The sequence below is a fragment of the Physeter macrocephalus genome, chromosome 19 (genome assembly GCF_002837175.3).
Source record: "Physeter macrocephalus isolate SW-GA chromosome 19, ASM283717v5, whole genome shotgun sequence".
NCBI classification, from domain to species: domain Eukaryota; kingdom Metazoa; phylum Chordata; class Mammalia; order Artiodactyla; family Physeteridae; genus Physeter; species Physeter macrocephalus.
In genome coordinates, this window is record NC_041232.1 from 86,077,267 (window position 1) to 86,103,412 (window position 26,146).

At 48.1% G+C, this 26,146-nt stretch overlaps 1 protein-coding gene and 1 non-coding gene across 3 annotated transcripts in view; both read left to right on the plus strand.

Annotated features, from left to right (window-relative positions):
* The first annotated feature begins 14,007 nt into the window (after window positions 1-14,007).
* On the plus strand, window positions 14,008-14,114 carry LOC112067614 (U6 spliceosomal RNA). Its single transcript, XR_002893385.1, has one exon. It is a non-coding gene; the product is annotated as a U6 spliceosomal RNA (small nuclear RNA).
* Window positions 14,115-25,789: 11,675 nt separating this feature from the next.
* Window positions 25,790-26,146, plus strand: part of ZNF236 (zinc finger protein 236) — a 98,204-nt gene continuing 97,847 nt past the window's right edge. For both annotated transcript variants that reach the window (XM_024133941.3, XM_024133940.3), the window contains exon 1: window positions 25,790-25,928. In XM_024133941.3, coding sequence (XP_023989709.1) covers window positions 25,874-25,928 — 55 coding nt within the window. In that variant the 5' untranslated portion in view covers window positions 25,790-25,873. The remainder of the gene's footprint in view (window positions 25,929-26,146) is intronic.

Below are 26,146 nucleotides of genomic sequence, written 5' to 3' on the forward strand. Positions count from 1 at the left end.
TCAGAACGTCCGTCATTCCTTTTTGTGGCTGAGTAATATTTCATTGCATGGGTTACTGCATTTTGTTTATCCATGCATCAGTTGGTGGGTGTTTGGGTTGTTTCCACCTTTCAGCTACTGTAAATAGTGCTGCTAGAGCATTTGTGTACACGTTTTTGCTTGAGTCCCTGTTTTCAATTCTTTTGGGTATATTCCTTGAAGTGGAGCTGCTGAGTCTTACGACTTTTTGAGGAACCACCAAGCTGTTTTCCACAGAAGCTAAACCATTTTCCCTTCCCACCAGAAATGTACAAGGGTGTCAGTTTCTCCACATCCTTCTCAACACTAATTTTCCAGTTTTTGCTGATAGCCATCTGAGGAGGTATGAAGTGGTATCTCGTTGCAGTTTTGATATACATTTCCTTATTGACTAATGATGTTAAGCATTTTGTTCATGTGCTTATTGGCAATTTGTATATCTTCTTTGGAGAAACGTCCATTTTAATCCTTCACCTAGTATTTAGTTGGGTTGTTTATCTTTTCGTTTTTAAGTTGTAAGCGTTCTCTGTATACACTAAATGTTAGATCCTTATCAGATATGTGATTTGCAAATATTTTCTTCCATTCTGTAGGTTGGCTTTTCATTTTCTCAGTACTGTCCTCGGATGCACACATGTTTTGATTTCGATCAAGTCCAGTTTATCTGTGTTTTCTTTCGCTGCCCAAGCTTTTGGTTTCATAGCGAAGAACCCACCGGGATGTTGATAGGAACTGCGCTGAACCTCATATCACGCCGCTGACGCTAACATCAGAACAGTGTCTTAACAAGTTCAAGTCTTCAGCCCCCCCTGATTTTCACAAGCCTGGCTTCTCCTTTGTACTCAGATCTCAGCGCCGAACTGTCTCCTTCTATTTTTAACTCTCGTATGGTACCTACCGCTGCACAGTGCTTTCCTTATTTCCTTGTATTTTTGGTTGTTTCTACTCTGTCTTTGTCCACTGGAATGCAAGCTACTTGATAGCAGGGTCATCATGCCTGTTTGTTCGATGCTTTATCCCAACATCTGGAACTGTGCCGGCACCGAGCAGACCCTTAACAAATACGTGTAATGATGAATGAATGGATGAACCAGTGACAACTGGCTGGGTGAACAGAGCACGTCTGCCAGGGAGCAGAGCGGGAAAGCTACTCTCTTCTAACCAGAAGTGACGGCAGGGTGATCTCGTGCTCCTGACACGCAGACGCTCTGCAGACGAGCCTTGTCCTCTCTTACAGCTCTGAGCTTATGAAACGGATTAACCTTCAAGCGTCAGCTGTGAGGAAGTAGGTGGAATTGATTGCCATGCTTGCTAAGAATTCACGAAAGGCACCTGTTGTTACGTTTGCATTTCTTTCCATTTTGCTGTAAATTGTGTTTTATCCATCAATCTATCGATGCTACTGAAAGCCAAATGAAGTGAAAAGTGTGTTTTCTCCTTAATCCAGTCTAGAATCCCTACGGGAAGAAGAGCTCTTTGAATCAAGAGGCTGTAACCTCTGTCCTCCAAGTGACAGTGTGGCGTCACCAGCGGGGTCCGTGGTTCACGCCGTTCTCCACCCGCCTGATGTTCGCATCAAACACCCACTCGCAGCGGTATCTCTCCCCTCACTTGCTGACTTTCCACCGGCACAGACCTGACCCCTAGTCCAGCAGGTGGCTTGTCGTGTAGTGTGCGGGCAATAAGACGACAGGCCACCAGAGGGGCTGGTAGCGGGGCCTGAGTGTGCAACGGGGTGGCCGGGACTGACGTTTTAGGGGCTGTGAACCCAGGCCCAGGTCTGCCCACAGAGCGGAAGATCTCAACAGCTTACCGTGAGCGCAAAGCAGAGGCCAGATGCTGGGCGAGCACAAGAGCGAAGAAGCAGGTGTCCGTTCTGAGCCCTAGAACAGAAGCTGCCTCTAAAACGAGGCGTCTCACGAAAGGAGGAAGAAACAAGAACATGCCCCGGGCGCCTTTGGGAGCCACGCAGGCCAGCGAGAGGGAGCCGGGCGAACGGCGATTTCTGATCGTCTCTGCTCTTGTTTACTCTTGCTTCGAAGATGACGGTACAACGTACAGATAAGCAAATGCATCTGGAGCCAGGAAGATGCCGAAGCACGTGGGTGCCAGCTGGACCCGATTTTGGCAGTGGCCGCAGAGAGCCGAGCGCTCCTGGAGGTGCAGGGTCGGCACAGGTGCGACGCACCTGTCGGAGGGGAGCGGGGCTGCTTAGAGTCTTGCGTCCCGCTCAGTTGTGGGCCGGGGCAAGCGAACACCCGTCGGTGTACCCTTGCCAGCTACACCTCGTGCTCCAGCTGCGCCGGGGCGCTGGGGCGGGTGGGGGGGGGACTGCCGCCCTGCTGCCCCCCCAGGTCCTGCACCCACACCCGGAGTCCCCCCGCCCCGCCCACCGTCTTCTACCCTGGCGTCCTCAGTCGCGTCCACCCTTCAGGTGTCTTCCCCGGAGAGGTCCTTTCACCCAGGGCTGGGTTAGCATACAGGAGAAAACCGCTTTCCTGTTTCGCTCAGTGAATCAGTCGGTACAGGAAGGGGTAAAACGGAGAAGACACTTCGACACAAGGAGAGAAGGAACCACCTGCAGGAGACTAGTTATATGCCTGGCGGCCGACAGGTGCCCCCGGGAAGCACGTTTTAAGGATGAGGTCACGTCTCCATTGTAGCGACAGTGTGGAACCTCTCCTCTATTTATAAACATACCTTGAAAAACAACAAGTGATTTGACCAAATATCTCTTTAATAGGATGTCATAAAATGACTTGGGTAGAAATGAAAATTTTATGGCTTTCTCTTTCGAAAGGGGCCATAGGTTCACCTCCCAGGAGGGCAGGACATTTCCCTGTGCGTCTACCCTTTCCTCCGCCTCCTGCTCTGCTCTGTGCTGCACCTGCCCATCCAGCCTCTCGACGTGAGGCCTCCTTTTCACTGCCAACAAGTGGAGCCTCCAGTTAACCCATGTGTGGGGAAGGAAGCCCTTGCGGAATCCTTACATAGGCTCCAAGTATGGTGTAGGAGTATTAATGATTCATCGACTTGAGGCCCGTGCGCAAGTTGCTCTTTTCTGGTTGTGTAAGTGAAACATTGTCCTCAGACTCCAAGAGGAAAGCGCCTGTGATGTAAGGATGGAAACGAAAAGCAGCCTTCTAACCAGGACACCGTGAGAGCTCGTGGCGCATGTGAGTCTGGACACAATGGGAGCCTTTCACACTTCAGGGCAAATCCAAATGTCAAATAATTCTGGAAGCATAATGTGTGGCTTGTTAACCCCCGTGAACGTCTTCATGCTCTTTGTGCGCTGAGGAAGAGGCCGTTGGAGCAGGGGCCAGTGAGAGGGGGCGTCTGTTCAGAGCCCCTCCCGCCCGCGTGTCGGCCCCGCGGCACCCGGAGCTTGCCGGGCACACACGCCGCCGCAGAGCAGGTTCCAGAGCCAGGGCGCCGGGCCCAGCATCCTCCAGGGGTCAGCGGCGTTCTCCCGAGCTCACAGTCAGAGACCACGGAGTGCTTTGGTTCAGTTACTGATTAATCACCATAGCAACGTGCTCATGATTCAAGTATAAAATACCCTTACGGATCGATGAGAAGGCAGCCCGATGTCTCCACCCCAACAACAAGAAAAAATGGTCAAAGAGCCAAGCAAGTATTCACAAAAGAAAAACTGGAAAGGACAATGAACAAATATAAGAGGCCCAGCCTCACAACTTGCTAAAGGAACGCGAAATAAGAACATGGTAACATGCGCCTTGTGGCCGCACGAGATGGTAAGGATTTTTCTCCCCTAAATGGTAACGCTTTGTGTTCCTGAAGATTCCGGAAGCAGGCACACGGATGTGCTGCCGGTGGGAACCCAAGTGGGCCGTGCTTTCTGGAGTGTGATTCGCCCTCATCTGTAGACAGAGGCTCGGCTCCAGCGAGGTCACGTCCGCATCACCGCTCACCCTTAGGATTCGTGCGTTAAGTGTGACATGGCATCTCTCCATCACCACGCTTTCCAGGAGGTGGAAACTCAGAAGTAACCTCGATGCTGGAGGACAGGACTCCCAGACACTGCGGGTGGCTCTGTCTCGTCTCCCTTCCGCCCACGGGAATGGGACTTGGTTATCCTTGTAGTTATCTTTTTCTTTCTGGATTCCTGTGCACCAAACGGAATTAATCATTATCCCGGCTTCGTGAAACATTGTCGTGGTTAGCCCATGCCTGGCGCTTTTATAAATTTGTGCCTTTGTGATAATGTAATAAACACCTAGGAGCCCACCACTGCACATGAACGCTTGAACTTGGCAATAACTGCGTCTGTGTGAGTCCCTCCCCGCTCCTGGCTGGCCAGACCCCCCCCCCGTTCTTCTTCCCTTGCGCTCCCTCTTACATTACATTACATCACATTATACTACATATGGATGTATATAATATTCCAGAAAATAGCTTTCTAACTTTGCAGAAAATGTACCACGCTCATGACATCTTTGAAACTTATTTTCCTCACAGGATGTTTACTGCCGAGATTCATCCGTGGTGTTGCATGTTGCTGTAATGTCTTCCGTTTCACTGTTTCTGTTTTCTTATTACACCATAGTTTGTTAGTCCATGTTCCTGTTGATGCGTGTGTGACATGTCCCCAGGTTTCTGCTCCTGAGAGCAAATGCGGCGTATGCCCGTATACATCTGCTGGTGGCGCACCTTTGCAGCTTTTCTCTGTTGTGTTAGTTTCCTGGGGCTGTCATAACAAAGGACCACAAACTGGGCTGCATAAAGCAACAGAAATTTATCATCTCACAGTCCAGAGGTCAGAAGCCTGAAGTGAGGGTGTTGGCCGGGCCATGCCCGCGATGGGAGGAAGGCTCCTTCCCTGTCTCTCCCAGCTTCTGGGGGTTCCTGGCGATCTGTGATTCCATTTACATAACACTTTTTAGATGACAACGTTTTAGAAATGGAGAACAGATTAGTGGTTGTCAGGGGTTAGAGATGGGGGAGGGGAAGGTAGGTGGGCGAGAAAAGGGATCCTCGTGGTACTGGGTCTATTCAGTGTGGGGTTGGCGGATATACAGACTATGACGTGATCAAGTCGTATGGAACTCAGTACACACGCAAATGAACGTAAGTAAAACCGGGGCATCTGAATAAGATCGCTGCGTGGCATATTCTGGTTGTGGTTGTTGTGCCAGCCTTTTGCAAACCGTCAGCGTTTAGGATTTAAAAGGGAATTTTTCCCCCCTCTGTTTGTTTATATCTTTTTGGAAGAATTGTTTGTCATAAATACCGAGTAAGTAAAGAAACGAATATATAAGCAAATCTGTTGCCCCTCCCCCGGGGCTGGTGCTGCCGAGCGGACCTGCTCATCATTAAACCAGCGGCTGGAAGAGCAAGTCCATGCTTGGTGGGTGGAGCGCCTGCCCCCCTGACTTTTAATCAGGGCCTCAGATCAATAGCACTGCTTGTGTTTCTCTGCCCCCAGCAGCTTCGTGTGTGCGGCATCTCTCTTGAGAGGAGCAGGGACATGCCTGGCACTGCCGCTCAGGTTCAGCCGCCCAGGAGGACAGCCGCCCATCTAGATGAGAACCGCCCCGGCACTGCCCAAGTTCAAGTACACGCCGTAGAGCAAATGCACCCACCCAATCTGGGGACAAGCCCTCCAACTGGTGTTTCCAGTGCAGTCATAAATGGATGTAAACTGCGTTTTATTTGCAAGAGTATCTCCTTCTGGTGCACCTAAGCAGCTATGACTTCCTTCTTTCCTGTCTGTTTTGCACGTGTTACACCAGCGGGGCGTGAGGAGGAAATGCAGGGGGAGGAGAGACACCCGAAGCGAGGCCTCGGTTGGTGTTGGTCGCTCAGGTCCGGGGTCTCCCGGGGAGCTTGACCTGCCCCACCACCATCCTAAACCCTGCCCGTGTTTGTAGAATACAGCTCGGGGGAAACCTGCAGCCCCTCTCAGTGTCCAGACCCCCGGCAGGGGAAGCCCTGAGCTGGAGGAGGGAGGAGGCCTAGGCTGGGAGGCCCCCGCGGGGCGGAGGGCAGGGGTACTCCAGCCTGGCCCGATCGCGGCCCAGGTGGCTCAGGCTCGGGACCAGGATACGAGCCTGGGGGACGCGCTCCATCAGACGGAGGAACCGTCTGCCTTCTGCATCCGGCCCCGGGAGCATTTCCCACAGATCACATCAGCTGTCTCGACTGCACGAGCCCAGATACCAAACCTCGGCTTCACAGTTGAAGAAATAGTCTTAGAGGGGCCATCCCACCTGCCCCAGATCCTGCAGAGCTAAGACGTGGCTGAGCCCGTGCCCAGTAGCAAATGATGGTCCTGGGAGCTGAGTCGCCTTGGCAACGCTGCTGCTGCTGGTGATGCCCCCGTGGCCCCCGAAGCAGCCGCCAGCTCCGCCTCCAGCCGGCCCCGCTCCTCTCTCCGCAGCCAGCACTGCTTGTCCATCTGTCCTGCTACTTCTCTTCCCCTGTGTGGCTGCGAGGTGAAGGAAGCTGGCTCCCTCTCGTAGAGTGAAAAGCCTGCCCTCCAGGGCGACGACTGCTAGATGCCCAAAGGCCCCGCTTTTGCTGCTATTGGGAGTTTTGTGGGGTTTTTTGGTTTTTTTTGCGGTACGCGGGCCTCTCACTGTTGTGGCCTCTCCCGCCGCGGGGCACAGGCTCCGGACGCGCAGGCTCAGCGGCCACGGCTCACGGGCCCGGCCGCTCCGCGGCACGTGGGATCCTCGCGGACCGGGGCGCGAACCCGCGTCCCCTGCATCGGCAGGCGGACTCTCAACCGCTGCGCCACCAGGGAAGCCCAGGGTTTTGTGTTTTTATTTCCATGTTTGAGGTCCCGTTTCAGATGACGGCGGTCAACAGAAATAGTCATGCTATATTCACAGCAGTGCTCGGTTTACGGCAGGCTTTACTCGTTAAAATAAAACACTGTTCACTGGCTACAGGATTCACCTTCCGTCTTCACCTTTCAGCACTTCTGATCTCTGTCGTAGCCCCAGGCCGACAAGCCCTAACTTTTATTTTTGCCACAGCACAAGGCGTATGTGAAACTTCTGGCTAAAGGTGTTCAGGCAGAATCCAGCATCTCATCCATCTGAGGCTTCCTGGGTTCCCTCTTCTTCTGTTTTTTAAAAAATAAATTTATTTATTTATTTTTGGCTGTGTTAGGTCTTTGTTGCCGCGCGCGGGCTTTCTCTAGTTGCGGTGAGCGGGGGCTGCTCTTCATTGTGACGCATGGGCTTCTCACTGCGGTGGCTTCTCTTGTTGCGGAGCACGGGCTCTAGGTGCGCAGGCTTCGGTAGTTGTGGCACGTGGACTCAGTAGTTGTGGCTTGAGGGCTCCAGAGCGCGGGCTCAGTAGTTGTGGCATGCGGGCTCAGTAGTTGCGGCCCACGGGCTCAGTAGTTGTGGCTCGCGGGCTCTAGAGCGCAGGCCCAGCACCTGTGGCCCACGGGCTCTAGAGCACAGGTTCAGCAGTTGTGGCACATGGGCTCAGTAGTTGTGGCGCACGGGCTTAGCTGCTCCGCGGCATGTGGGATCTTCCCGGACCAGGGCTCCAACCCGTGTCCCCTGCAGTGGCAGGCAGATCCTTAACCGCTGCGCCACCAGGGAAGCCCGGGTTCCCTCTTGACTTCTCTGCTTTGCCCGTTTGGAGCTATGCCTTCCTGGTTCCAGTACCTTTGCCAGCTCTTGCCCTGACTGTCCCCTGGTGTCCCGTCCCCCAGGGTCTGAGTCCAGCTTGTGTCCTCCGTGTGCGGCCTCCGACTGCAGCCTGGCCCCCCGGCCCGGAGCAGGCCCGTCCCCCAGAGCGCTACTCCAGGCCAGCGGCTCACCGCCACACGCTCGCCCTTCGCTCCCTCATCTCGGGTCTGCTGTCGGGTGTCGCCCCGTACCCGGCGGGCTTTCTCTAGTTGCGGTGAGCGGGGGCTGCTCTTCATTGTGACGCATGGGCTTCTCACTGCGGTGGCTTCTCTTGTTGCGGAGCACGGGCTCTAGGTGCGCAGGCTTCGGTAGTTGTGGCACGTGGACTCAGTAGTTGTGGCTTGAGGGCTCCAGAGCGCGGGCTCAGTAGTTGTGGCATGCGGGCTCAGTAGTTGCGGCCCACGGGCTCAGTAGTTGTGGCTCACGGGCTCTAGACCGCAGGCCCAGCACCTGTGGCCCACGGGCTCTAGAGCACAGGTTCAGCAGTTGTGGCACATGGGCTCAGTAGTTGTGGCGCACGGGCTTAGCTGCTCCGCGGCATGTGGGATCTTCCCGGACCAGGGCTCCAACCCGTGTCCCCTGCAGTGGCAGGCAGATCCTTAACCGCTGCGCCACCAGGGAAGCCCGGGTTCCCTCTTGACTTCTCTGCTTTGCCCGTTTGGAGCTATGCCTTCCTGGTTCCAGTACCTTTGCCAGCTCTTGCCCTGACTGTCCCCTGGTGTCCCGTCCCCCAGGGTCTGAGTCCAGCTTGTGTCCTCCGTGTGCGGCCTCCGACTGCAGCCTGGCCCCCCGGCCCGGAGCAGGCCCGTCCCCCAGAGCGCTACTCCAGGCCAGCGGCTCACCGCCACACGCTCGCCCTTCGCTCCCTCATCTCGGGTCTGCTGTCGGGTGTCGCCCCGTACCCGGCGCTGATACGCGTATCTGGCGTCTCTGTGTGGTGCCGACGCCCCTGAAGCTTGAGCCCCTCCATGCAGGCTCCCGTGCCCCCCTCCTCAGCACCCTCCCTGCCCCCCTTCACTCCAGCTGCCGGGCCCCGCGTGGCCTCCGGCGCGCTCTGCCCAGCTGCAGTCGGATGGCGCCCCGCCTCGGGGGCAAACCACACACCCTCCCGCGTTCACAGCCCCGCGGTGTGGGTGTCGGAGGCCAGACACCGGGCTTCTTGAGCCAGTCCGTCCGGTACGAGTGGTGTCCGTGCTCTAAGTGACTGGCAGACCCTCGTATTGGCCGCCTGTCCTAAGGAGCAAGAGACATTTCTGGTAGGAAGGGCCAAGTAGAAGTCCCCCAGACGGACCCAGTTTCCTTTCAGCCCCCCCGCTCAGTGACTCTGGAGCAAAGCCGCGCTCCTGGAAGGGCTGCCCAAGGTCCGGGTCCCCGCCGAAGGCGCGATGCAGGCGATGTGTCCCCTCACGCCTCTGTTCAAGTCATTTGTCCTGCAAAAACAAACACACGAGAAGCGAAACAAAACAAAGCCCCGGGGGTACTGTGGTGAGGGCCCGCGGACGACCGTGGTGAAGGTCACAGCCTCGGGGGTTGCGACCCCGCCTCTCCTGACAGCCACCGGCGCCCGCGCAGCGGGCCAGGCCCGGAGCAGCCACGGCGGCGGCGAAGGAGGACGGCCTGGCCCCCTGTGCAGGGCTGGGCCTCACCCCGCAGGGCACCCACCCGGCCGCTCACAGGGTCCACTCTGAGGCCCCACTGAGGGACCAGCCACAGGGGACCCCGCGGCCTCCCGCTGGCAGCCCGGGCAGAGCAGACTCCTTCCCGCCTGGCAGGGACAGCGGGAAGGGACACCTTCCTGGGCCCCAAGGGACAGGAATGGGCTCGAGCTCTGGACGGTGCCGCGTGCCGAGGCATGCTCCCCCACCCCGAAGGGCAGGTGCGGTGAGGTCCCCACCAGCTTTCCTCCCCTCAGCCAGGCGGGCGGTTCTGGGAAGCGCTTCATGGGGCTCCTCCGAAGGCCCCCGGGGGGCCCACGGTGGCCCCAGCTGGAGACCGCATCCCCGCGCTGGCCTCCCTTCCCTGTTCCGCCCGCTGGGGCCCCGTTCCCAAAGACGCCCCCTGCACCCAGGGCTCTGCGTTTGGTGGAACCGGGCCAGGAGCCCTCTACTCCCCGGATGCCCATTCTGTGAAAGCGAGGACGTGGTAGGAGGAGTCCTCTGGTGCATCGCTGATGGAGGGAAACAAATTCTCCCATTAGCCTTTGCCAGTCTTATCTGAAATTTCAAAGGCTATACAGCTTCATGCGCCTCACCTACTTTTTTTTTTTTTTTTTTTTTTTTTTTTTTTTTTGTGGTATGCGGGCCTCCCCCCGCTGCGGCCTCTCCCGTCACCTACTTTTCTGACACTCTCCTTTTACCGCCAGGGAAATTGCCAGTCACTGAAAGGATGAGGTCCTCTGGAGAGTCGAGGAGCACAAGCCTCTGAAGAAGGGAGAGAAATGAGAAGGAAGGAAGGCTTCCAGGCAGGCCATGGGCGCGTCCAGGAAGCGGGGAGGGGCGAGCCGGAGCCAGGTCGGAACTCGGCTCAGCAGCCGATGTGGGGCCCAGAGCCTAGAGGCTTAGAAAGTGGCCTGTCGGGCGCGACAAGGGCTGACCTTCGCTGAAGGCCATCCACGTGCCCAGTGCTGTGTAAGACTCTTACACACACCGTTTACACTTCACAACAACCTCTGAGGGAGGCAGACGGGAAGCAAGGCAAGGGCGATGCTTCAGCCCGTTGGCTTTTCCAACACGCAGAGCTCGGCGGTCCAGCTCCGGGGGCTGGGCTCTCAGGTCAACCTTGGGCTGTTGACATTAACTGTCTAAAGGGACGGCGATTGTCTCATTCTAGACTGGACTTTTCACTGACGCTTTTTCATCGCGTTTTGTTCGTACTCACTTCTGTTCCTAAACATGCTCAGCCCAACACAAGGTGCAAGGTTGTCACAATCGCCTCGGACGGGCTTGTGATTTTCTACCTTCAACTTTGCTGTCTGTTTCAGACCTTAGCTGAGGATAAAGCGAAAGCTTCAATTTCCTTCCTCTTGTGGTGAAATGTCAGACGTATCCCTCAACCTTTGTGGACTTCTTAATGTAGCCATTTCCTGTGTCTTAAAGGTAAGTTTCAGGGCTTCCCTGGTGGCACGGTGGTTAAGAATCCGCCTGCCAATGCAGGGGACACGGGTTTGAGCCCTGGTCCGGGAAGATCCCACATGCTGTGGAGCAACCAAGCCCGTGCACCACAGCTACTGAGCCCGCGAGCCACAACTACCGAGCCTGCACTCTAGAGCCCGCGAGCCACAACTACTGAGCCCACGTGCCACAACTGCTGAAGCCCACGCGCCTAGAGCCCGAGATCCACAACGAGAGAAGCCACCACAATGAGAAGCCCATGCACCGCAGCAGCAAAGAGTAGCCCCTGCTCGCCGCAGCTAGAGAAAGCCGGCATGCAGCAACGAAGACCCGACACAGCCAAAAATTAAAAAAATAAATAAAATAAATTTATTAAAAAAAGGTAAGTTTCAAAAAATCTTTGAGTCATAAAAGTGTTAGAACTAGAGAGAACATTAGCAACCACTTGCTTTCTGTTAATAAACTGAGTCTCAAAGAAGTTAAGTGCCTTACACCATGAGTAAATGTAAGTCACCGTAAGAACTCTGGCCTCCTGTCTCCCATTCATTGGTGTCACTATACGGAACATCTCTTGGAAAGATCTGGTACGCAGTGGAAAGTTGCATCGTCTTTGCTACACGTCATTGGAAATTAAAACTCACCTTTGGTATAGTCAGCATGTCTAAAGTTATGCTATTAACAAGACCTACCTCTGGGAGCAGTCGGTGCTGTTACTGCCAACTGAACGAAAAAACTCACAGCATAAGAGCTGTGAGTTTAAGTTTTATTCAGGGTCTTACTGAGGACTATAGCCTGGGAGACAGCCTCTCAGGAGCTCTGAGTAAACTGCTCTGAAGAAGCTGGGGGAGAGTCCAGTGCTTGGGCTCAAGCATCAAGTATACAACTCGGTAAAACACTGCTTATTGCTAGTCACAAAGAACAGACATCTCAAGTTAATGATTTTAGTGCTTTTCTATGTACGGAAAGATGAAAGAATCTGAGTTCATTAAAATTCTTGCTGACATACACTTCTGCCTGTCTAAGGGGCCTGCTTGTCCAAGCACAGAGCATACTGTTACCATCACTCCCTCTGTCTGAGGCAGAGGATACTGTTGGTCAGCAGCTGTAGTGGGTTAACCCTTGCAGAATTGCACAAAGCTCTCTGTTCTTCTTTGTGTACATTATGTATGTTATGTATGTTAAGGTATTGTTATGGACTGAACATGTGTGTCCCCCCAAAATTCGTGTGTTGAAACCGTCCAAGCACAGAGCATACTGTTACCATCACTCCCTCTGTCTGAGGCAGAAGATACTGTTGGTCAGCAGCTGTAGTGGGTTAACCCTTGCAGAATTGCACAAAGCTCTCTGTTCTTCTTTGTGTACATTATGTATGTTAAGGTATTGTTATGGACTGAACATGTGTGTCCCCCCAAAATTCGTGTGTTGAAACCCAACCCCCCGTGTGATGGTGTTAGGAGGTGAGGCCTGTTGGAGGACATTAGGTCATGAAGGTGGAGCCCCCGTGGTGGGATCAGTGCCCTTGTAAATGAGGCCCCAGAGAGCTCCCTCGCCCCTTCTGTCACGTTAGGACCCAGCAAGAGGGTGGCCGTCTGCCGCTCAGAGGAGAGCTTCCCCAGAGCCCGACCACGCTCTCACCTGATCTCAGGCTGTCAGCCTCCAGAACCATGAGAAATAAATGTCTGCTGTTCATGAGACATGCGGCCTATGGTACTTTGTTATAGCAGCCTGAATGGACTGAGGTATGAAAAAGCTAGGAAATAAATATAATTTGAGTCTGCATGTTGAGTTCCCCAGGCAGACAGTGCTGAGTGAATGTGGGTGTGTGTTAAGCCGCCTGCGGCACGGGTCCTAACAGTCCATCTGTGTGAAAGTAGAGACATCTAACCGAGGCTGCAGCCTATGAGACGTGAGCACCCATGGATACTGTGAGGGTTGTTTAGCTTTAATCGTATGTCCACAGAAATGATTCTAGGTTATTGCTGCTATTTCACTTTAATTGGGAGATTTCAATAATATACCCCCAAATGTTGTATGCAAACAACAGATGGTATAGGAAATAATTTTAGGCAACACCCCAACAAATATGTTTTATTTAAATATCTCTGCATTGATTTCATATGTATTAAAATGTATTGCACAACACATATTGATTAAAAAAGTGGTACCCAAAATAAAGTTAAAACTCAACACCAAGAAAACAAACAGCCCAATTTAAAAAATGGGCAAAGATCTGAAGAGTTACCTCACGAAGGAAGATATGCAGATGGCAAGTAAGCATATGAAAAGATGCTCTGAGTCATATGTCATTGGAGAATTGCAAATCAAAACAGCAGCGAGGTACCAGGACACACCAATCCGGAACACTGACAGCACCAAATGCCGGCGAGGATGCGGAGCAACGGGCACTCCATTCACTGCCGGCGGGGACGCACAAGGGTGCCGCCACCTTGGGAGACAGTTTGGCGGTTCCTTATCAAAGTAAATACAGTCTTATCATGTGATCCAGAAAGCACCCTCCTTGGTATTTACCCAAAGGAGGTGAAAACTTATGTTCACACAAAAATCTGCATGGATGTTTATAGCAGCTTTATTCATAGTCGTGAAAACTTGGAAACCAACAAGATGTCCTTCAGTAGGTGAATGGATACGTAAAGTGTGGTTCATCCAGACAATGGAATGTTACTCAGCACTAAAAAGAAAGGAGCTATCAAGCCACAGAAAAGACACGGAGGCATCTTAAATGCACATGGCTAACAGAAAGAAGCCAGTCTGAACAGGATACGTACTGCATGATTCTGACAATATGACATTCTGGAAAAGGCAATATAGAGACAGTAAGAAGAGCAGTGTCGGCCAGGGGTTCAAAGGCGGGTGGGGAGAGGGTGATTAGGTAGAACACAGAGAAATTTGAGGGCAGCGAAACTATTCTCTGTGATACTGTAATGGTGGATACATAGCACACATTTGTTAAAACCCCTAGAACTGTACAGAAATGAACCTTAAATTATGAAATTTGGTTAATACTAATGTATCGATATTGGTTCATTAATTGCATCCGATGTAACATACTAATGCAAGGTCTTATTAATAGGAGAAAGTGTGTATATGGGGGGGAGGGTACGTGGGAACTCCCTGTACCAGATGCTCAATTTTCCTGAAAATGTAAAACTGTTCAAAAAGCAACGATTAATTTTAAAAACCCTCAGGTGCTCGCCTCGGCAGCACATAGACTAAAATTGGAACGATACAGAGAAGATGAGCATGGCCCCTGCGCAAGGATGACACGCAAATTCCTGAAGCGTTCCATATTAAAAAAAAACAACAAAAAAAACTACTCAGAATTGTTGCTCAATGAATATCGTTATTATAAGCGTCCAGCATGTGCCAATCACCACTTCGGCGCTGGAGGTCAGGCCTGTACCGTAAACGGCCCGGGTCTGCGCTGCGGCGGGGAGAGTGCGGGAGGCGCGATCTGCCACCAGGTGGCGCTCCTCATCCCCGACTCTGTCTCTCTTCTTCATTGTCTCCATTCGGCTCCTGTCTTTTCCTTCTTTCCCTTCCGTGTGTACACTGCCATCCCTGGATCTAGTCACCTGGGGATGGAACCCAGCCCCGCCGTTTCCACGAGGGCTGCCTCCACCTTGGCGGGGGGCGCGGGGAGCTCAGGTGCCCCGGGCGGCACGTCGCAGCCTCTGGGTCCCGGCGCGGGTGGGAAGTGATGGTGACCGGCCAGGGCGCTGGGTGCGCGCGCGAGCCTGCTCCACCTGCATCAGTCCCGGGCCCGGGTCCCTGGCCCTGTTCCTCCCACCCCGCCTCTGCCTGTGTGATGAATCTCCAGACCCTGCAGCTCACCCGCTGAGACCCGGCCTCGCCCCCGGCTCCCCAGCCCGGGGTGGGGCGTTCACACCCGGACCACCCCGGGCTGGTCCCCAGCCTCACGGGCCTTACCTCCCCTACAGATGTCCCCGCCTGCGGAAGCGGATTCGACAATCCAAAACCTAGCGGGGGAGACCGACCCTGCGCTCAGAGACCTGACGCCATCAAAGTGATAGTGTGACTGTGTGGCTGGGGGCGGGGTGGGGACGACGCGCTGGACGCGACAGAGGGAGGGGCAACCAGCGGGCCCAGAGCGGGGACGCCCAGGTCAGGTCACCGCAGCGCGGGGGACACAGGCCCGGAGCTGGGGAGGGAATTAGAAAGGATCACGATGAACAACTTGGATTCTTCTTGCGATAGGGAAAAAGGCTGGTCCACGAAATTATGTTAGAATTAAAACTTGCATTTCTCAAATGACAAACCAAAATGGGCCACAGAATGGAAAGACGTTTATAACACATTTATCTGATAAAATATTAGTATTCAGAATATATAAAGAATTACTATAGATCTTACAGTAGAAAACATAAACCTAATGCTTAAAATAGGCAAAAATAAAAACAGGCAAATCAGTGAAGAGGAAAAACAAGGGAAGAAAAGTTCAACCTCACTAGAAATTAGGAAAACTCAAATAAGACCCCACAGGTTGACAAAAATTAAGAAGTCTGGTCATACCAGACGGTGATGAGGGTGTTTTCAGACACTGCTGGTAAGAATGTAGATTATTACAATCACACTGGAAAATCATTTTAACTCTCAGTAACTCCACTCCTACAACCCAGCATACTTATGTCCACATGTATAAGAATGTTCAGAGCAATTTTATTTGTAATAATAAAAAAAAGAGAAAAAGCCTAAATTTCACCAACAGAACAGATAAGAAAATTTAAGATAGTTATATAACAGAACTGTTTACAGCAGTGAACGTGAACAAGATACATATCTCATCACAATATAGAAAGAGGAAATAGATACATAAAGATACATACATTCACAGGCACTGGGGCTGGCTGTGTCTAGGACTCAGGGCAAATGGGGTGGGATGTGCCCTCCCTTTACACGTGGCTGGTTCCGTGGGCCCGGCCTCCCAGGGAGGGGCTGCCACTGAGCCGCATCGGGAAGCTGGGCTCTGAGTTTACTAGTGAACCATGACTACGTTTTCGTTTTTCTTACAGCCCAGAGTAACGCTCACACCTGGGATCAGTGGGCAAGCAGGACACCCCGACCCCTGATCCCTGGAAGTGTCCTGCTCAAGGGCCACCGACTTTTAACTGTTATCCAACAGACTCTCCCTGGAAAAAAAAAAAAAATAGTGTTTGATGGTATTTGGTTGAAGCATAGAGCAGTCACAGAGTTAAAACTGCTCGGGACCTCAGAGAGACACTAGTTCAGCTTTCTCATTTTACGGTCCGAGACCTGGAAGGGTAAGGCGATTGTCCTGGGCTCAAACAGCCCGACACCTCTGTTTTCTGTCAGCAACTCTGAGGAATCTATGGGAGAAAATGTGCTGGAAGTTTTTAAGCAACTGTTCTTTCTTCTGGTGTCTTCGAGTCTCCTCACTGAGAGCAAACTTGATTTTCCCCGCTGTCCCACCCCATCGCTGCTGCTGATCAGGGCCCACGTCCGCTTTCCTTCTCATCCAAGACACCCTCCCCTGCACACATCGTTTGCTTCCTTACCTGAGCGGTGCTTGAATAACGCCATTCCTTACTTCACATCAGCTGACTGTGCTTGTTGAAATCAGGCTCTTGGTAGCTCCCTAGTTTACCCCTAACCCCTACCCCCGGTCGCTTTCCTGCCTGTGCTGACACCATCCCGTCCGTGTGGGCCTGGGCCTGTTTTCTTGGGGCTCCTGAGTGCTTCTTGAGAGAGTCGTGAGACAGGCTGATTGGTGTTACTACAGTTCTAGCTTATACCTAGTAACCATTTTATTTATCTACTTATCATAAGTTATTATTTCTATTATCATGTTATTTCAGTTTTCTTAGGTGCTAAACTGTACACCTAGTAACCATTTTATTTACTTATCATAAGTTATTATTTCTATTATCATATTACTTCAATTTTCTTAGGTGCCAAACTAAGTCGGTTTACTTCTGAAAGTACTCCAGGCAGTTTCAGCTTCAGGCAGATTTCAGAGTCTAGTTCAGTTTGGAATCTGTGAATTCAAGCAACTCTGGAGTGAACTCAGGTTCCCAGGCCCAGATGTCAGCTTCTCGAAGGGCGAGGTATGTACTTTAATTTGCTCATCTGGTACGGGAAAGGGCACGGGGCTCTGGAGACCTAGGGACCTGCTTTCCAATATGAACGCCAAGACCGACTGTGTGACTTTAGGCAAGTTATTAAACCTCTCTTGAGAGACTTTTGTAAAATGGGAGTCTACACTTCCATTCCTGGGACAACTGAAAGAGATGAAACGTGTAAATCTGCCTGGTGGCAAATTAATACCCAATGGTTTTGCTTCCATCTTCATTTTAACTTGAAAACTGGCTGCTGGTATTTAATTCTTGACAGATGAGAAACAAACAACAACAAATCAAAAGACCTAAACACTATTTCTATGACTTGAAAACTGTGCTAATGCTAAACTCTTCCATAAAATTCAAGAGGAAGGAATACCTCACAATTCAATCTATGAGACCAGTATTACTCTGATAGTAAGACCAGAAAAACACACTACAAGGAAAACTACAGACTAACAACTCTCATGAACATAGATGTGAAAGTTCCTAACAAAATTTTAGCAAATCAAACATTCATTCATGATAGAAACTCTCACCATCTAGGGAAAGAAGGGAATGTCCTCAACTATAAAAAACCTATAGCAAAAATATAGTTAATGGGGAAAGACTGAGCTCTTTCTAGTAAGAAAGAGGAAAAAAAATTTGCTGTTATCGTGTCTATCCATTAGTACTAGAACTATTATTAGAGGTTCTAGCCAGTGCAACAAAGCAAGAAAAAGAAAAAAAGGCTCCATATTGGAAAATAAGTAAAATACTTAATTTGTCGAAATCATAATCATTTATTTTAAAAACCCTTGGGAATCTACAGAAAAAGCTAGACTGACTTATAAATAAGTTTAACAAGGTTTCTGGATAAAGAGACAATATTGAAAAATCAACTGAACAGTCAAGTTGAAGCTAGATAAACAATATATTTAATAAAACCTTAAAAATACAAAACGGGAGGAATACATTTGACAAAAGATGGGAAAGACTTGATCACTGAAAAGTACAAATTGTAGCAAAGAGAAATTAAAGAAGACTTGAATAAATAAAGATACTGTGGTCACAGACTGGAGGACTTAATATTGTTAAGGTGTGCATTTACTCCAAATCAATCTAAGGATTCAAAGTAATTCTACTCAAAAACTCAGATTTTTTTTTAAAGAAATTGACAAGCTGATTTTAAAATTCAGGAAATGTCAAAATGACTTAGAATAGGCAAAACAACTTTGCAAAAGAACAAATTTAGAGAACTTAACACTACTTGGTTTCAAGACTTATTATAAAGCTACAGTATTAAAGACATGTAGCACTGGAGAAAAAATAAGCAAAAAAGTAATAGAACAGAACAGAGTTTAAAATAGACCAACACATATATGATCATTTAATTTTAAACAGTGTTGGCATGGCATTTCAATGGAGAAATGATAATCTTTTCAATAAAAGGTGCTGGAACAACTGGATAGTATAGTGAAAAAAATAAAACTCAACCCTTACCTCACACCATATACAAAAATTAACTCAAGATGTGAGAAAGACCTAAAAATAAGAGCTAAAACTTCCAGAAGAAAACATAGAAAATCTTAGTGACTTTGGCAAAGTTTCTTAAAAATGATAAAAGTCATGGAACAACTGGTAGTTTAGACTTCAAAAAAATAAAAACTTATGCTATTCAAAAACACTGTTATGGAAATAAAAAGGCAAGCCACATACTAGGAGAAGATATTGCAAAACATATATCTGACAAATAAATTATATTCGGAATATTTAAAAAACTCTACAATTTAATAATAAGATGACAATCCAATTAAAAATGGGCAAAAGATTTGAACAGACAATACATCAAGGACAATACAGGGACAGCAAAGAAGCAGATGAAAAGATGCTCAACATAATTAGTTATTAAAGAAAGGCAAATTAAAACCACAATGAGAGACCATTACACACCCACTAGAAAGACTAAAATTCAAAAGGCTGACCATTCCAAGTGCTGGTGAGGAAGTGAACCAACTAGAAGGTCATGCACTGTGGGTAGAAATGTAAGACAGTACAACCACTTTGGAAAACAGTTTAGTAGCTTCTAGAAAAAGATACGACTACCATATCACCCTGCCATGCCACTCCTAGGTATCTACCCAAGAGAAATGAAAAGTGTATGTCCATGCCGAGACTTGACACAAACGTTCATAGCAGTTTTATTTGCAATCGGGGCTGGTATGAGGGCAAGGCAAGTGGGACATCTGCACAAACCTGACAGTGAGCACCTCCTTAAGTCTGCACAGAAGGTGCCCTGCTTCCCTCACCCTAGTCCGGATCCTGTTTATGACAGTCAAAACCTGCAAACAATCTAAACCTCCATCTAAGGCGGGTGGTTAGAGAAGCCGTGGTCCCTCCACACACCGAAACACCATTCTGTGCTTATTTCAACAGCGTGAGAAATGGGACAGTACAGAGAAGATACGCGGGAACGACTGCAACTCTGTGAAGCATTCCGCATTTTTATAAAATAAATAAGTCCTAGGAATATAATGTAACCATAGTTACTAATGGTAACTATAGTTAGTAATACTGTATTGTACATATGAAAGTTGCTAATAGATCTTAAAAGTTCTCAGCATGAGGAAAAAACTGTAACTGTGTGTGGCGATGGATGTTAATTAGACTTATTGTGTTCACAATATTTACAATTATCAAATCATTATGTCATACACCTGAAACTAATACAATGTTATATGTCAATCATATCTCAAAACAAAAAGAAATAATATTCAGCAATAAAAAGTAATCAATTATTGATTCATGCAACAACATGGATAAATTTCAAAACAATTATTCTGAGTGAAAGAAGTTAGACAGAAAGAATACATATCGTATGAATTCCATTTATACAAAATTTTAGAAAATGCAATTAATCTATAGTGACAAAAAGAAGATCAGTGGGTGCCAGGGAAATAAGTAGGAAGGAAGGGGAAGGAAGCAATACAAAGGCGAATAAGGAAGTTTCAGGGGTGACAGGATATATTCACACCTTGATTGTGCTGACGGTTTCACATCTGTATGTGTCAAACTTATTAAACTTCACTCTTTAGTATGTGCAGTTTATTCTATGTAAATTACATCTAAATAAAGCTGTAAAAAATAAAATGAGGCACAATAAAAACTTAAAGACATTAATCCCTATTGGATCCTGATTTGGGAAAACAAATTTCAGGGACAATTGGGAGCATCTGAATATGGACTAGGTATTAACCATATTAGGAGATTATTGGTAATTTTTGTAGGTATAATAATGGTATTGTGGAGATGTAAGAAAATTCCAGGGTTCTTAGGAGATTCATGCTGAACTATTTAGGAGTAAAATGGGATGTCTACAATTTATTTAAAATAGTTTGGAAAAAAGAAAGAAAAAAATAAATAGATAAAGCAAATATGGCAAAAATAGTAAGACACTTGAATCTAGGTGTCAGTATACAGGTGTTCATTTGACTATTCTTTCAACTTTTTGAAAGGTCTGTTTGATAATTTTCTCATTAAAAAGTTGGAAAAATTTACCAAATGGATTTGAAAAAGAACTAAATTACAAGAGATACAACAGAAAATAACTGAATTATCAAACTCAATGAATACGTTTAACTGAAGACATGGCAGAAGATAAAACCAGTGAGCTGCAAAATGAATCTTAAAAAAGTATCCATAATGCACTAGAGAGAGAAAAAGAGGCAAAAAATATGAAAGAGAAGTTAAGAAACATGGCAAATAAAATGAGAAGGCCTATCATAAATCTGGTTGGGATTCCAGGAGAAAGAGAAATTTCACTTATACTTTTCAATGAATTCTTGAAAGTGTAAATAAAAAGAATCCATACTTAGGCATACCATGATGAATCTGCATGACACGAATGGCTGAGAGAGGCCTTAAAAACTTCCAGTGAAGATGACAACCTCCAAAGAACAAAGACTGATAAGACTCTTCATCACCCATGACAGAAGCCAAGCTAAAAAATGGAACACTTTCAGTGGACTGAAAGAAAATGACTGTCAACCTAGAATTATTTAACCATAAAAAGTACTTTTAAGAATGAGGGCAAAATAAAGTAATTTTCAGGTGAACAAAAAATGAGAGTGTTTGGCACTAGTCATGCTTACTAAGTGAAGTTGTACAGTACGTGTATGAGACAGAGGGAAAGAGATAGCAGATGAAGGTCAGAGATACGAGGAATGTGGAGGACAAAAAAATTGTAACATGTAGGTATATTCAGACAAATTAGACTAAATAAAATAATATAATAATATCTTCTGAAGCTTAAAAGTAGAATTAAAACACAGAACTATGTGGTATAAGAATTAGGAGAAGGGTAAAGATATTTATTAACATTCAACTTTTATTTTTATTTTATTATTATTTTTTGCGGTACACGGGCCTCTCACTGTTGTGGCCTCTCCCGTTGTGCAGCACAGGCTCCGGACGTGCAGGCTCAGAGGCCATGGCTCACGGGCCTAGCCGCTCTGCGGCATGTGGGATCTTCCCGGACCGGGGCACGAACCCGTGTCCCCTGCATCGGCAGGCGGGCTCTCAACCACTGCGCCACCAGGGAAGCCCTAACATTCAACTTTTATAAGTATCATCTTGAAGTTTCTAGGGTTCCCTTACAGAACACAGCATATAACTTTCAAATCAGAAAGGGGAAAAAGTAGAACGAGAAAAAAATGTCAATCCAAAAGAAGGCAAGAAAGTAGAGAAAAGTAAACTTAGATGATGGAACAAATTGAAATCAAGAAATAAAAGAATAGGCACAAATATTTTTCATACTGTATTTAAAAAATCAACACCAGAAGGCAAGTACAAGACTACTCATAGCAGCATGTTCATTTAAAAACAAAACCATATGACCCAGCAATGCCACTCCTGGGCAAATACCTGGAGAAAATCATAATTCAAAAAGACACATGCACCCCAATGTTCACTGCAGCACTATTTACAATAGCCAGGACATGGAAGCAACCTAAATGTCCATCGACCGAGGAATGGATAAAGAAGATGTGGTGTGTGTGTATATATATATGTATATATGTATATATATATATATATATATACACAAGGACATGGAAGCAACCTAAATGTCCATCGACCGAGGAATGGATAAAGAAGATGTGGTGTGTGTGTATATATATATATATATGTATATATATATGTATATATACATATATACATATATATATACAATGGAATATTACTCAGCCATAAAAAAGAGCAAAATAATGCCATTTGCAGCAACATGGATGGACCTAGAGATTGCCATACTGAGTGAAGTAAGTCAGACACAGAAAGACAAATATCATATTGTTATCAGTTACATGTGGATTCTAAAAAAAGGGCACAAATGAACTTATTTACAAAGCAGAAGTAGAGTCACAGATGTAGATAACAAACTTATGGTTACCAGGGGATTGGGGGGAGGGATAAATGGGGAGATTGGGACTGCCATATACACACTACTATATACAAAATAGATAACTAATAAGAACCTGCTGTATAGCACAGGGAACTCTACTCAATACTCTGTAATGGCCTATATGGGAAAAGAACCTGAAAAAGAGTGGATATATGTATAACTGATTCACTTTGCTGTACACCTGAAACTAACACAACTGTAAATCAACTCTACTCCAGTAAAAATTAAAAACAAACCAAAACAGAACTCGACATAACCCAGAAGTCCATCATGGATTGAATGAATACTCTACGGCATAGTCTTACAATGAAATACAACAGTGAAAATAAATGAACTGCAGCTATATGCATCAGTGTCATTGAATCCCACAAACACAATATTGAGCAAAGAAGCAAGAAGCAGAATTTGGAAGAACTTTAAGAAAAAGTTCTAAAGCTGGGCCAACCGACGAATACTTCATTTATTTAAAGACCTCTAAGTAGACTGTACAACCGTAAAGGCAAGGGGAGGATTCTTATAGTATCAGGAGAGCAGGTATCTCTAGGGGGAGAACATTCCCAGTCAGGATCACATATGGCGCTTCCGCGGTGCTGGTCCTGTTCTCTAGCTGTGCCCTGTGTGGTCATTCTGGGGAGGATATGTTTTATGCCCCCTTTTTAAATGTCTGATATAGTTATCAACTTCAAAATGAAAAGGAGGAAAAGAGCAGTCCTCCATGGAACCCTCTGACACACCCAGGAGGGTGAGTATGGAAAACCAACCTATATACAACCTACCAAGGCTGAATCATGAAGAAACAGAAAATTTGGATACACCAATATTGAGTAAGGAGATTGAAACAGTAATCAAAAACCTCCCACCGAAGAAAAGCCCAAGACTAGATGGTTTCACCAGTAAATTCTACCAAACATTTAAAGAAGAATTAACACCAATCCTTCTCAAACCCTTTCAAAAATTGAAGAGAGGAACACTCCCAAACTCACTTTACAAGGCCAGAATTATCCTGATACCGAAGCCAGATAAAGACACAGCAAAAAAAGAAAACTATAGGCCAATACCTCTCATCAACATGGATGCAAACATTTTCAACAAAATATCAGCAAACTGATTTCAACAGCACATTAAGAAGCTCATACACCATGATCAAGTAGAATTACTCCTGGGAAGCAATGAAAAACAATAAACGTGATATACCACATTAATAGATAGAAATCATATGTTCACTTCAATAGATGCACAAAATGCACTTCACAAGATTCAACATCCTTTCGTGATAGAAACTCTCAACAAATTGTGTAGACAAAGAATGTACCTCAACATAATAAAGGCCATAAATGACAAACCCACAGCTAACATCTTACTCATGGTGAAATGTTCAAAGCTTTCCCACTATGACTAGGTACAAGACAAGGATGCCCACTCTCACCACTTCTATTCAGCATTGCACTGGAAAAGTCCTAGCCAGAACAATTAGGCAAGAAAAAGAAATAAAAGTCATCCAAATCAGAAGGGAAGAAGTAAAAATGTCTCTGCAGATATGTGTAGGTATGCATGTACGGTGAAAAAGGAATCCTATTAAACTACATAGAGGGTACTGTGATAGAGGTGCAGCTCTCTCTCATGGATAAAGTGAGAATCTTGTAACTAATCATGTCTACTTTTCTGCTTGGGCTAAGAAACCTGGAGTTTGATTTTCTATTTGCCTTTTATAAGGATTTTATTAGTTTGGGTGCTTACTCTATTTTTTCCATTGTCCTGATTTCCTCATGTATTTATTTTACCCTGATATAAATTGCTTCAAATCCTTTTCAGAACAAAATAGGGTATACATTCACAAACACATCACCATCATCCAAATTGATTTATAAATGACCAAGGATTCTTATTATCTGCCTCCAATCTATTTTCTCAGGCTTACAAGGTACTCCAGCCCTAACATGCATACGGTAGTACTGTCATATTTTGTCGAAACTTAATGTAGACTTCTGCTTTGATGCAACTAGGAGCATGGGATTAACAGGTAAACAGATTTGGTTTGGGTCTTGGATTTGCTTACAGGCTATGTAGCCTTAAGCAAATTACTTAACCTCTCTGAATCTCATTCGTAAAAGAGTACCTTGAAGGAATGTTGTAAGGATTAGAAGTATTTTATGTAAGGCACTAAAACATACCAAGAAGTTAAAGAACAGGAAATGTTAATTGCTAAATCCCATTTGCCATTCACTGGCTGCCTGAGGTTGAATAACCTGAGCGTGTTTAGTTTTTTCAGGAATTGGATGTATATAAAGCCCCTACCAGATAACTCTTCACTTTCATTTTTCCTTCTTTACCCTGTTGCCTCCACGTAGAAAACCCTTTACCATCTGTTAGCACCCAACCACTTACTAAGCTTCAGTTAAGAGAGGGGTCTTTTTGTATTTATTTTTCTAACTATAATCTTGTCCTTCTCAAGGTTCTCTGTGGATTTTTGACTAGTTTTGTGTTTCTTGCCCCCTGGTTCCAAGTTTTTCGGGGGGACAGATTGTCTTGTTAACCTTTGTATTCCCTCATAATACCCTGCGTGTAGTTGGTGATCATTACTTATGGCTTTGCATTAATTTTAATGAGGATACTATGACGATGTTAGACTACTTTCTTTTGGCTTTGCTTGACCTCACCTAACACTCCGCCGTCATGTTCCTGGTTCGGGTTTTGGGTTAAGTCAGTATGGGCAACAACAAAAACAACAGATGGACACATTTGAAATTGTAAATTTTAATGCATTACATCAGAGGATAGGAACATAAGTGACTAATGGGTGGGTCCTCCTCAGTCCAAGGTCGATGTTTTGGGTAAATTTAGGTTCCCAGTCTTTTTGCCCCTGTGGTTTTCACAGGGATGCTCTCAAAGGCCTTCCGGAAGCAACCCGGGGAGTTGGAGCACTCAGTTTTCCTGGAATTACACGAGCACATACACACACAGAACGCAGACTACGCACGCGGCACAGGAAAGACCCGTGGCTGGGTTGTTTCTTTTACCTGCCTCCACCTGGAAAGCTCCTTCTCACCACCTCTGCCCGTTACAAGGACACCTTTCCTACTTACTTTCCCGACGGCCTAACCGGCTGCGTTGACTTCGGCTGCCCAACACCTCGGGAGGCCCCGCCGCTAGGTGACCGCGGCCGCTCGCCCTCCGTCGGCCCAGGCCCGAACGGCCGACCGCGCATGCGCACGGCGCCGCTCCCCGCCCCCACCGCGCGCCCGCGCCCAACGCCCCAAACACGGCCCGCCGGGCCATGGAACCCGCCGAAGTTGGCGCGGTTCGAGCTCTCCCGTTCGCTCGCTTGGGCGCCTTCCCCCCGTGAGGCCCGCGGGCGCTCGGCCGGGGCTCGGCGGCCGCTCGAGCCGCTCCGCCCGCCTCCGCCGCTCGGCCGGGTGCGCGCCGCGCCCCCGCGCCCGGTCCCCGCGCGTGCGCGCTCCGCCGAGTGTATGTGTGTGAGTGTGTGTGCGGCCGAGGGGTGGGCCGCCGCCGCCGCCGACGATGCCGCGGGGCCGCCCCCCGAAGCCCAAGGAGAGCAAGGCGCGCGGCGACACCGGTAAGCGGCCCCGGCCCGGCCGCGCTGTGCCGCTCCGCGCGAATATAGTCCCCCGATGCGGCGCGGGGGGCGCCGGGAGCGGGCCGGGCCGGGGGCGGCGGAGCGGGCTGGGGTTGGGGGCCGGGGGCCGGGCCCGGGCCGGGGTGGGTGCCCCGCCGCCGCCACCGTCGCCGCCGCCACCGCCACTGCCGCCGCCGCCGCCGCCCGGCTGCCGGGCC